This window comes from Micromys minutus (assembly GCF_963924665.1).
Source record: "Micromys minutus genome assembly, chromosome: 30".
Classification (NCBI taxonomy): Eukaryota; Metazoa; Chordata; class Mammalia; order Rodentia; family Muridae; genus Micromys; species Micromys minutus.
This window is the reverse complement of record NC_137965.1, coordinates 31584061-31596409: the sequence shown is the minus strand read 5'-3', so window position 1 is coordinate 31596409 and position 12349 is coordinate 31584061. Positions and strand designations below refer to the sequence as shown.

Here is a 12349-nt window from a genome sequence, read left to right as displayed (position 1 = left end):
TCTACTTTGTTCACCATAGGATCCATGCAGCGTTTACAATACTTTGTGTGTAGTGTGCAGGCACAGCACAGAAAAGCCGTGGAACACGCTCTCCTCTGATGGGCTGGTTCTGCCCCATGGGGTTGCATGAGGGCGTCTAGTACATAGGTTCATCTGCAGAAGACTAATGAAGGTATGCAGCCAATGCTTGGTCTCCAAGGGACATGTCCTATGGGGTGTTTCCGTGTACTGAACACGAGTGTGGGCAGCTTACCAGTAGCTACACTAGTGAGGAATAGTGCAGTTAATGTCCTTCCCACTAGTCACTGAATGCCTGTCCTCAGGGAGGGGTGGGAACCGTGAGACATCACCACCCCCTACCATTAACTGCTTATAAAGCCACAAGGCGGGGAAGGGCCTCTTAAGCCTCTCCCTCAAGGACCTGTATTTATTTAGTGAATCTGTTCTTAAAGATTAAAAAAAAAAAGTATATATGTATGTGGCTTTGTACATGTGAGTGCAGAGCTCACGAAGACCACAGGCACGTAGTTGAGTTACAGGTGGTTATGAACAGCCTGGTATGGGTGCTAGGAACTGAACTCTGATCTTCTGAAAGGACAATATTCATCTTTAACTTCAGAGCCATCTCTCTAGGCCCTAGAGGACATAATCTAAGTACAAGAGGAAGAAAACCGATCTCCCTGAAACCCAGGATCAGAAAACAAGACAGTAGTGACTGAATGAGGTTTATTGGAGTCCCAGGGACATTAGGGAGAGGGGTCAGGGGGTCAGGTTGAGGCTCACAGGGGAGAAACCCCCGGCCAAGTTCCCTTATCCCCCTGGGGCGTTGGAACAAGAGTCAAGTTGTAGCGATGGAAAGACCAAAGTACTACAAGTCAAGGGGGAGGGAAAACCTCAATGTCTACCACCTCCACCAGGTCACAGGATTGGGACAATCGTGGTCAGAGAACTGCGCTCTACAGCATAAGGGAATGTCTGCCCTGTTACTCTAAGGAGAGTGGGCTTAGGCCACAACCATTCCAGACACCAGCCCAGCCCAAGTGGATAGGAGTATGTGCATCTGGGTCAGTACAGCCTAGAGGACGGGAGACTTTGGACCAGTGCAACCTAGTGTTGAGGACGGGGGCAGATCAGTAGGGGCAGACCACTCTGCAGTGAGGAATACCTAATCCGATAGTGGGTTAACTGAAGGCGGGGTCTACCCTGGTCCTTTCAGTATAGGAAGCAAAATGTGGGGAAGGCAGATTTTGGTTATACTCATTTTTCTGGGGCCCCCAGTGGCTGACAGGTGTCATCTGAAGGGGATCCTGGAGGAGTTCAAGATATTGCCTCACCCCCATTCCCTAGATGAAGGTCATCTGGAATGATGGCTCACAGGGAGTAGTAGGTGGTTAAAACCATGGGGGTGCCCATATGTTATCTGCTGAGAGATGATAGTGGAGACCCGTTTCTCATTACTATGTCCCCAGTCTCGGAGGCCAGTTGATTTGAACATGCCACACTCCAGGGGGTCTCAAAGTCAAGAGTCTGTAGATTTCAGAGGGAAAATCCGCAACAATTATGTTCTTGGACCCCTTTGCTGAAGGATCCTTTTACTGTGGTCTTATGTGGGTTCTGGGTGGCATCATTTTCCAGGCAGGGGCCTGGCTCATCTTAAGGTCTGGCTCTGGACGTAGTGGGCAGGGGTGTCTGGTTATTCAGTCCATGCCCCTGTGTAGCTTCAGGTGCCTGGAGAGGTTGCTAAGCGTGATGAAGCCCTTGCCGCAGATGTGGCAGGGGAAGGGCCGTTCTGTGCCATGCAGCAGCCGGTGACGCTTGAGGTAGCACTCGTGGCGGAAAAACTTGCCACACTCCAGGCACGGGAACGGCTTTTCCCCGGTATGGACCAGCACATGCCTCTCCAGGTCTCGAGGCGAACGGAACAGCTTCTCGCATTCAGAACAGCCGAAGATTTTCTTGCCACGGCCGGAGGAGCCGGGCCCAGGCCCTCCAGCCACCTGCTCGCCCTCAGGGGCCGCCTCCCCGCTACCCTCACCGTGGCTGGCACGCCGATGCTCCTCCAGGGCGGCCAGTGCCGCGTACAGCGCCCCACAGTGGCCGCAGCCGTATGTGGCTGGGCCAGAGTGCGCTTCTAGATGGCTGGCCAAAGCGGGGGCAGATGCGAAGAAGGTCCCGCAGTCGCACTGGTATAGTGTGTCTTCAGAGGATGCTTCAGCTGCCGCAGCCGGAGCCCGGACATTCCCAGCGCCCTCGTCCTCGGGGAGCAGTGCCTCCAGCTTGGGCACGCCTGCCCCATTAGGGCTCAGGAGCAGCCCGGCGTCCCAAGTCGGCGGGGCGGCCCCCACTTCCTCTGTGTCGCCCTCTCCTGCCACCTCCGGACCCCCACCCGAGGCCCAAACCTGCGCTGGAGGTGCACTGCTCCCCTGCAGGTCGTGCGTGAGCTTGTGGCGTTCCAGCAGCGCAGGTGCATTGAAGTCGCGCTCACAGCGCGGGCACTTGAATGGCTTCACGTCGGTGTGTGCGGCCCAGTGAGCTGCCAGCTCCCGACCATGGTCAAAACGCCGGGCACAGGCACCACATGCAAATGGGGGCAGCGAGGCGGCCGCAGCTGCAGCCGCCTCCGCCAGTCCCCAGCTGGTGGCCCCGGCTCCCTCCAGGCCCTCTCCTCCACCGGACCCTCCACCTCCACAAACTGAGCAGGGACCAACATTGCAACACACTGAGCAGGGGGAGCTCAAGGGAGGCAGGCCCGGGCTAGGCTGCAGGGGAGAGGGAAGTGTACCCCGGTGCTGCCGCTTGAGATGGCGTCCCAGGCTGGAGCGAGAGGAGAAGCGGAGCTCGCAGACCAAACAGCAGTAGGGCTTCTCACCAGTGTGGACAACCTGCAAACAAGAGCACCGAGGAAGAGCTGAAGATCTGGGCCCTGCCACAGATCTCAGGAAAATGAACCCAAGCTCTAGAGGCCACTTCTGGCTCTCTGTTAGGGTCTGAGACTGGCATCAGCGAGCATGGGGGCCATTGAGAAGGGACCCTACCTCCTCGTGAAGGCGAATTTCCTAAGTGCTCCTCGTGAAAAGTTAAAATACCACAATGAAAAAGTGGGGCTTCCTCGGGGCCCATTAAAAGAAAGCTACTTCCTCCAGGCCAAAAGAACTGAGTCGGGTTAGCAACATGGCTCAGAGACATGGTAAAGGTACTCGAATCTGAGCCTGGTGAGTCTGATCCCTGGGAACTGTGGAGTGAAGGGAGAGAACTAATTTCTGTAAGGTGGCACATCTCACCCTGTGGAGCTGGGTTAGTACAAGTCTTTAATCTCAGCACTTGGGAGGCAGGGGGCTGTGGCAGGGAGCTCTATGAGGTGGGGCCAGTCAGGGCTATGAGGTGAAACCCTTCACAAAACAGTGAACCAAACAAGAACAAAATTGGAATAACGAGTTTTAAAGAAAGACTAGAGGATCAGGGTTCTATCCACAGGACCCACATGGTAGCCAACAGCATCCAATAGCTCCAATTCCAGAGTATGCAATGCTCTCCTCCTACCTGCTGGAGCGTCAGGAGTAGGATGCAGTACAGGAAAACGCACATGCATCATAAGTACATACACCTTAAAAAGATCTCAATTCTATTTGGGGCTCTGTGTGGAGACACAAAATTCCAAACTGTCTCAAACACGGCATATGCTGTCATCCAAGACTTAATCCAAGCTGGGCAGAGGTGGTTCACTTTTAATCCCAGAACTCAGGAGGCAGAGGCAGGTGGATCTCCAAGTTTGACTCCATCCTGGTCTACAGCACTAGTTCCAGGGCTACACAGAAACCTGTCTCAAAACAAACCAAACAACAACCACCAGCAACAGTTAATCCACTGGGCCTGTCAGTGACCTGGCCAGGAGACGGCTGAGGAGATGGATAGTTATTAATGAGGTGAACTTCGGTTCCTCAGAAGTGCTTCCCTGATGCACTTGCTAACAGCTCTTTTCCTAAGTCTGCATGCTATTCTGAGTTCTTAACTCAGGCCTAACTAATCCCTCTCTACTAGTTTCCTTTTCTCTCTCTCTTTTTCTGAGACAGGGTTTCTTTATAAAGTCTTAGCTGTCCTGGAACTCACTGTAAACCAGTCTGACCCAAGTCAGATCCATCTGCTTCTGCCTCCCAAGTGTTGGGATTAAAGGTGTGCACCACCACCACCTGGCTATTTTTGTCTTTGAGACAGGGTTTCTCTGTGTAGCCCTGACTGTTTTGGAACTCACTCTGTAGACCAGGCTGGCCTCAACTCAGACATCCACCTGCCTCTGCCTCCCCTCCCCCCAGTGCTGAGATTAAAGATGTGTGCTCTACTGCAGGCACTATTTTCTGTCTCTTCTTTGAATACCTGCCCGAGCCCTCTGCATACTTGAGCTTTCTGTGTCTCTGAGCCTCCCGTATAGCTGCTTGCAGAACTTCCCCAATGAGCATGCCTTCTTTCTTGGACTACCTTAAAAGAGTGGCCTTTCTCCTTGTGTTACTGTTTCCCCAACCCACCTTGAAGCTGCCAAGATTTATATCTGGCCTTTTAACGGTTTTTCTTCCAAATTCTAGTAAGTCTTGCTTAAGAACCTACAAAAGGGGAACCCACATCTCCCCAGTTGCAGCCCTACTATGGGCCAGCTGGCATGCTCGTCTCTGTAAACACTCCTGCTCTGTCCCTCGGTAAGGGCCGTTCCACAGTGCCCTGCACAATGCCCCACCAGGCAGCTCCCAGCAGCATGTGTGAAAATAGTTTGTGTTTGTGCTCTTTTCTTGAGCAGACCTAAGCCGGAAGCCGGCTCCCAGGAGCCTTGCTATTATTCTCCCCAGCCGCGAGTGACTCTGAGAGGTTAACAGTATAGTGGACAGTAATTAAAGTGGGACCCCATGATGCAGCTTCCACAGACTGTCATTCATCCATGACAGCATGGGGCTTTGTGGTAATGTGCCTGCTTAGGGCTGGGCGTGGGGTGTTTCACATGCTGCTGTAACCTCTCACCTCTAAGAGACCCAATTAAACCCTCCGATTTGCCAATTAGAACTTCTGTGCAGCTATGTTCTGTTGGTGTCCTACCTGAGGTGAATGTTAGTTTGTTTCTCCCCAGGAACAGTTAATGTAACACCCAAGAGATATCAAGGGCCTTCCCACTTCCAGGCTTTTGCACTTGCTGGTCTTCTGACCTACAATGCTTTTCCTAGCTACATGCCTCACACTTCAAGTCTCAATCAGACGCTCTAATATACTCCTGCATATTCATTTGTTCTGTTGTCTGAGACAGGGTCACAGAGCCCAAGCTGGCCTCCAACTCTGTAGCTGAGGATGACCTTGACCTCCTGATCCTCCTGCCTCCACCTTACAAGCACTGGGATTATAAGAACGCATCACCGTGCCCTGATTTTCTGTATTTGCTTCTCAACTTCTCCCTTACAGAACTCCTTTTTCAGAAACCTCTACCTGGTGCCTGATCATTTGAAGGAATGTAAGTTTTCCAAAGGTCTTGTTGAGATCTCTTGAAAGCCTGTGTTCCGTGTAGGGGAAATTGATCACTGCAGAATAAAGGAGTTGGGTGTACATGGACCTACTGGGCATACATAAGCCTATTTTCAAGATGGTAAGAAAGGGAACTATAAACAAAAGGCTGCAGATGCTGGTAGGCATCAGAATCTTCAGCAGGAGATGTAGAGAAAACGTTACTAGCCAGGGGCATCTCTAGCTGTCTTTCCCTGAGTGGAGCGGATTCCCAGTGTCTCAGCCACGCTTGGCTCCCCAAACTCACCTGGTGGTGCAGCAGGCCAGTGGAGTCTCGGAACCCCTTAGGGCAGGCAGAGCATCGGTAGGGCCGCTCACCGGTGTGAGAGCGCAGGTGGTTAGCCAGGTTGAAGCTATGCTTGAAGCCCTTGCCACATCGAGGACACGCGTGGGGCTTGAGTGCTGTATGGCGAGCAAAATGGCGCCTCAGGTCCGAGCGGTAACGGAAGCTCTTGCCACATTCGCTGCAGTGAAAGGGGACCCGAGGCGCAGTGCCAGATGGTGCTGGCCCTGGAACGGCGATAGGGGCAGGAACCACAGGCATGGAGGGATCACCCATGGTGGGAGGTCTGGTGGTAGCTTGTGGCTTTCTTTCTCTGGAGGACAGAAGAGACACAGCAGGTAAGAGCCACCTCTCCACTAGCCATCCCATCCCTTGGGTCTCCTGGGGACTCTCCCAGCACGAAGCCACACCCACTACGCCCTTTATTCTTTACATCCGGGCCTGCTTTCCACGCTTCCTAGCCACATCCACCTTACTTTTTCCTCAAGAGGTGTTCTGAAGGCTCTCCCTCAACCCTCTCCAAACCCGCCTACTACTCTTGCCTAGGTGTGGGCTGCCTCCTTTTGAGCCCCTCCCTTTCTTCCCTAAGCATTCAATATTTCTCCACAGACCTCTAGCCTCTAACTCTCTTTTGTAGGCAATTAGTGAAACAAGGATTTGGGGCTGAGCACATTCGTCATGCTTCTAGGGTGTTCACACTAGTTCTGTAGTTTCAGACACAGAAACTCTTTACATATGAAATGGGTATACCAGCGCTAACCGCCTACAGTGACAGTTTGAGCTAAGTAGAACTGTAGGAAGGTGTACAGCGCACTGACTTAACTGAGCAGTTTGACCAAGGTCCTCTTAGTTCCTTTATTCTCATATGCGTCAAAGTTAATTTGACTTTTCTAAGTTAGATCTTCACTGAGACCTGCCTCCAAATTCTACCCAACTTTTCCTTCAAATAAATCACATTTTTCTATAATCACCTCTACTTCCCTATCATTTTCTTAGCTTGCCTCTAAGCCCCCTCCACACATCTTTACCTTCATGATAAAAAACCTGATAGCTCCACTAAAACTCTCCAAATTGCACGTCTACATCAGCACCCCCTTGTCACAGTGAGCTTTTCTCTAGGTCACACCTCAGGCAAACCACACAACATACTCTGGACCCCACTTTTCCACTAACTTAAAGAAGTTTCTTAGATTTTACAACCAAGGCCCTTTCCCCCAGAGCATGTGATCTACGCCTCTTTACTAGGCCCCACTTTGTATAAACCTCTCCCATTTTCTAACCAGTCTCTACCCTTTCTTAAAACCCCTCCCCTAGACTATAAGCCACGCCCCAACAAGCTCCTCCTCCTGTTCCGCCCCGCCCCAACCACCATAAGCTCCGCCCCTCCTGCGCCCCACAAAGTGTGGTGCAGCCGGGGCGCCCCCCCACCCTGCTCGATCTTTTGAACAAGGCCCGGAAAACTGGCCCTTTGTACCCCTTTGCCTGTCCCTAGAAGGTGCAGTCTCCGGCGCCCGGGTCGGGGGCAGGTCAGGCGGCCCGGGGACTAGGCGAGACCACCTTGCTTTTGCGTTGCTGAGGTCCTGGAGACCGAGCAGGACCCCAGGAGGCCGGGAAAGTCTGTCAGCTTTCCGGTTTAATTACTTACACCTCCCTCTGGGCGCCGACATTTTGGGCAGCGAGGTCAGCGTCACTTCCACCTGAAGGGCCCCTCGACTTCCGCCTCGACTCTCTTCTCCCAGACTACCCTCCCCCCGGTCCCCGCCAGGCCTTTTTCCCTCCTCCTTCTTGGCTCCCCTTTCCGCCCCCCACCCCTCCCTTCTGTTTTTCCTATTCCCAGCTACCGAGGTTAAAAAAGCTAGGTTAGCGCCATCTTTGTTGAGGGCGGGGAAGGGGCGGGGCCTAGGTTACCAGGGGCGATTTATAGACTAGGGGCAAACACTGCGCGCTGTATTTCGTAGACCACCGTGTGGTTACCAAGAGTTAATATACATGTGTTCAGATAGGATTCCTTTTTTTCTAGTCTTTGACTTCTGCTGGGTAAGATGCCGAAAGAGAGAGAAAAATCCAGGTGGTCAAGCTTGTTAAGAGTTAGGAAGCACCAAGCACCATTTTACTTTTACTCCATGGAGCTTTGACGCTACTGGGCGCCATGTTAATTAGGGGCACTTAGCAGCCATTTCCCGCTTCTCATCTATCGGTACCTGTATTTGATTGGGTCACGGGGTTGGGAATGTTTTGTGGGAGGAAAGGCATTTGGAGGTGGTTGGGAATTTCTGTGCGTTGTCACTGGGTAAACGAAGGCGACTGGTACGCAGGCGCGTTGGATGCAGGCGTGACCGGGTCTTGGGACCCAGGGGATCCTCTTTGTTCCCCGCGGGCGCTGGCGGCGGGGGAGGGCGGGGCCCCCGGCGTGCGTGCCGAGGGGCGGGGTCCAGCTCGCGCCTCGCCACCCCCCGCCCCCGCCGCCGCCTAGGGGCTGGGCCCCCCTCTCCCCCGCCCCTTCCCACGCTTCGGCCCGTCGCCCCCGGCGCGCGCGCGCGTACACACGCGAGCCCAGGCAGCATGCAAATGAGGTACCCAGAGGCGGGGGGCCCGGGTGGGGGGGAAGGGGGAAATGGGGTGGTCCCGGTGCGCGCACTCGAGCGCGCACCCGGCACCTGTTCCCTGCTTCTTTGCTCTCTTCTGCGCACGCTGACCTCGCACCCCGCCGAGCGGTCCGGGCTCGCGCGCGCAGACCCCCGCCTGGCAGCCCCTGCCGCCAATGTCCCCGAGCCGCTCATTGGCCACCGCACCCTGAGGGCCCGCCCCGCTTGCAGGCTGGGCCACTCGCGCCTGACAGGCACAGGTCGAACCTGACTGGGGGGTGGGGGGGGAGGGTCGCAGAGCTACTCTTACTTCATAGGTGTGTTCCAGAAGCTCAGCTTTGTCCAGGCTGCCTCATGGTGCGAACCATATGATCCTGGTAAAGTTGCTCCTGTGTGGACCTTAATGCTGTGTGCATATTAAAAGGAGGTGCAAGTTTTGAGGGTGTAGCTCAGGCCTAGTATGTGTGAGGCCCTGAGTTGGATAGCTAGCACTACACACAAAACTTAAAACCAAACAAACAACAAAACAATTTACAGAAGGGTGCAAGGTTCCCCACAGCATCTGCTGCCAGCTGCACCTGTAGTGGCCTTTGACCCCAAGTACACTCAATTCCCACCATCTTGGAATCTTGGCACTGGGAAAAGTCCTGGATTTTTGGATGCTTTCTGTATTCTAGGTTATACAATACTGACATTTTTTGAAGCTTCCTATTCCTGTCCATTCTCCGCACAACCTTGGTATATTGAGTTTACAGAGAAGGAAACAGACTCAGAGGCAGAGCCACTTGTAGAATCACAAGCTAATTACTGGCCGAGCTGGATCTAAACCCAGGACTTGGAGACCTCAGAGTATTTCCACATGATCACACACACACACACACACACACACACACACACACACACCTTGTCTCCCTAGGCCCTTCTCATTTCCTGAGCCACTGATCAGCAAGACTGGTTTCTGTTTTGTCACTAACTGGCAGAGAGAACTTACGGAACTCAACTTGGCTCTCCTATGCCTTGGTTTCCCAGTTTGCAAAACTGAAAATGTGTTCCTTCAAAGGTTGGTGTGAGGCTTAACTGCTGCTATGCTAGCTCTTTCATGTTTTATGTTCACAGCATGTCTGGGTTAGTAGGTAAAACAAATCACAAGCAGCAAACAACAGAGAGCCCTGAGTCCCATCTTACAGAAGATACAGATGAGCTTGGAGAAGGATCTTGGCTAAGGCCACACAAAGGAAGGAGTAGATTCAGCATTTGAATTTCTGGGTATATGACTCAAAGCCCAGACTCTTAGCAACTTACATATAGATCCCTCACAAATCTATAGATTTTGGCTAGGACCTGTCTCTTTATGCCTCCCCATCTCTCTGGGGAGCAGGAGCCTTTTGAGACCTTTGTGGACAAGAATTTGATGGGCTGTTTCAAGGCCCACATTCTCAGCTGGCTGTGTGTGTGTGTGTGTGTGTGTGTGTGTGTGTGTGTGTGTGTCTTGTTTGACTTTAGAGGCTTTTTATAGTTACTGTTCTGTTGCTGTGATGAAAAGCTATGACTATGGCAACTTATTAAGAAAGCATTTTAATTGGAGGCTTGCTTAGATTTTTCAGGTTAGTTCGTGATCATCTTATCTTAATTGGGAGAATGGTGAGCAGCAGGCTGACGTGGCGCTGGAACAGTAACTAAGAGCTCACGTCTGATCCATACGTTAGAGGGAGAGGGAGACTGGCTTGGTGTGGGAGTTTGAAACCTCAAAACTCATTCCTAGTGAAACACCTACTCCATCAAGGCCACACCTCCTAATCCTTCCCAAACAGTTCCACAATTGGATCCAGACACTCAAACACAGGGTTCCCTGTGGGGGAACATTCTCATTCAAGCCACCACGAAAGAAAGCCTAGATACAAAGGAAATGTTAGAAAGTCATGGGATACCCTTTTGTGGAGGGCAGTCAGTATGTCTTATTAACTTATACAGAATTGTTGTATATGGGTCTCAAAGACTTTAGAAGGGATAGGTGAAATTCTGGTGTACCCAGGGGCTTAGACCCTCACCACACTGACACCGCCCCCTCTCTTCTCTTAGCCGGCTCCAGTACCCAGACTCAAGCTCCCCACTGCTCAATGGACAACCCCAGCTCAGACCAGTTGCCTTCAGCTTTGTCTGGGGAGGAAGAAAAACCTCTGGCCTTACTTTCTCCTGTTCCCCGGGGCCGCCGAGGCCGACCTCCAGGGGGAGCCACCACCTCAAATCGGACTTTCAAGTCCTCCCTCCCTCGAAAGAGGGGCCGTCCCCCCAGATCAGGGCAGGAAACCCCGTTGGCAGCACCAGTGGACAGCAGTGGCAGCAGCGATCTTCTGTTGATCGATGATCAGGGTGTTCCCTATACAGTTCCAGAAGGGTCAGCAGCAGATGGGCCCCAGGGCTCTGGCTCCAAGAGGGCCCCACACTTCTGTCCCGTGTGTCTGAGAGCCTTCCCCTACCTCTCTGACCTGGAGCGGCACAGTATCTCACACTCAGAATTGAAGCCACACGTGTGCAAAGATTGTGGTAAGACCTTCAAACGGTCCAGCCACTTGCGGCGCCATTGTAACATCCATGCTGGCCTCCGGCCCTTCCGTTGTGTGCTCTGCCCTCGCCGCTTCCGAGAGGCAGGGGAGCTCGCGCACCACCACCGCATCCACTCTGGTGAGCGACCGTACCAATGCCCCTCATGCAGGGTGCGCTTCACTGAGGCCAACACTCTTCGGCGCCATTACAAACGCAAACACCCAGAGCTTGTGGGGATGCCTGTGCGCCTGTGCCCCCCAAACCCAAGACCCCAACCGCTGTGGGATGATGACGACGAGGGTGTCCCTGTTCAAGAAGGAGTACAGGAGGAGAGTCCTGAGGGAAAGGAGCCTGCTTGGCCCATATCCTCCACCACTTCTCCCCTGTCCGGGTTTACAGTGGGGGGTTCAGTTGGTGTTTGGCATGGGCAAGAAGGCCAAGATACTCTTGTTTCTGGTGGTATTGCCGCCATGGAAGGGGATCAAAAGCAGGGACCTAAACCTCTGGATTCCGATGCTGTCTAGCACCCTCCTGTGGACTGACAAGCTCTGGGAGGCATGGGCTGTGGAAATAAATCCCTGCCTACCGACTTCCAGTGTGTGTTGAGTCATGGTGCCTGTCCCTTTCAGCGTTCCTCCATTACCTTGCCTGACAGTGGTATGTGTACCTGATGGGAGAGAACCTCATCTCACATCTCCTCAGCATGATGCCAAAGAATCGATGGCTTGGAAAAAGCCTTTGCCTAATCTGACCCCCATCAGACAAGTACTGTAAAACATTTAATCTACTATGCAGATTGACTCAGGGCTCCTCCATTTTAGTTAAATCCCCACAAATTCCACATAGTCACTTTTTGCTCCAATTTCTTTTCCAGAGGAATTTCCATTTGGAAGGAAAAACTAAGTTGAGGGCTTGACGTATAGATAGCTCAATGGTAACATACCTTGAATACCCAAAGGCTCTGAGTTGAGTGGTCAGCTCGGGGGTGTGAGTTGAGGACGGTGAACAGTGAACAGCAACGACCATCTCTCTTGATAGTATTTAGAGAGAAGGGTCTTAGGTTGAGTGGAAGGCAGGGTTGAGATGAGGTTCAAAACTTGGGCAGTAAAAACTTAGGTTGGAGCTTCGGAGAGGAGGCTGAAAATTGGGCTGAGGATCAAAGAAGTTTAGGCTTGGCTGGCAGCAATTTAGAGGGAATGAATGGTATTTATCTGAAGGGTGGGACTTAAAGGAAGTACTTTTAAAATGAAGCAGAGTTCAGAACTGTTGTTGTTAAAAGATCTTCTAATAGAGGCTTACAAAGAAAGTGAGGCACTTCTGCGAGCGGAACATCTCAAAAAGCAGTACCTAGTGCTTTCCCAAGCAGAATATTAAGGCTTAACTGTTAGACACAATTGCCATT

General features: G+C 52.5%; 2 protein-coding genes across 3 annotated transcripts; one reads left to right on the top strand and one right to left on the bottom strand.

Annotated features, from left to right (window-relative positions):
• Positions 1 to 725: 725 nt before the first annotated feature.
• On the bottom strand, positions 726 to 7552 carry FIZ1 (FLT3 interacting zinc finger 1). 2 transcript variants are annotated; one of them, XM_080941816.1, is made up of 3 exons: positions 7464 to 7552; positions 5783 to 6131; positions 726 to 2882 (listed from the first exon to the last, which is right to left on the bottom strand). In XM_080941816.1, the coding sequence occupies exons 2-3, from the start codon at positions 6092 to 6094 to the stop codon at positions 1698 to 1700; spliced, it is 1497 nt and encodes a 498-aa protein (XP_080797942.1). In that variant the 5' UTR covers positions 6095 to 6131; positions 7464 to 7552; the 3' UTR covers positions 726 to 1697. The 2 variants fall into 2 exon arrangements, with proteins under 2 accessions (XP_080797942.1, XP_080797941.1); XM_080941815.1 differs by lacking the exon at positions 7464 to 7552 and adding an exon at positions 7293 to 7425.
• A 704-nt stretch (positions 7553 to 8256) lies between these two features.
• On the top strand, positions 8257 to 11531 carry ZNF524 (zinc finger protein 524). The gene is made up of 2 exons (XM_080941632.1): positions 8257 to 8391; positions 10483 to 11531. The coding sequence occupies exon 2, from the start codon at positions 10521 to 10523 to the stop codon at positions 11469 to 11471; it is 951 nt and encodes a 316-aa protein (XP_080797758.1). The 5' UTR covers positions 8257 to 8391; positions 10483 to 10520; the 3' UTR covers positions 11472 to 11531.
• The last annotated feature ends 818 nt before the right edge of the window (positions 11532 to 12349 follow it).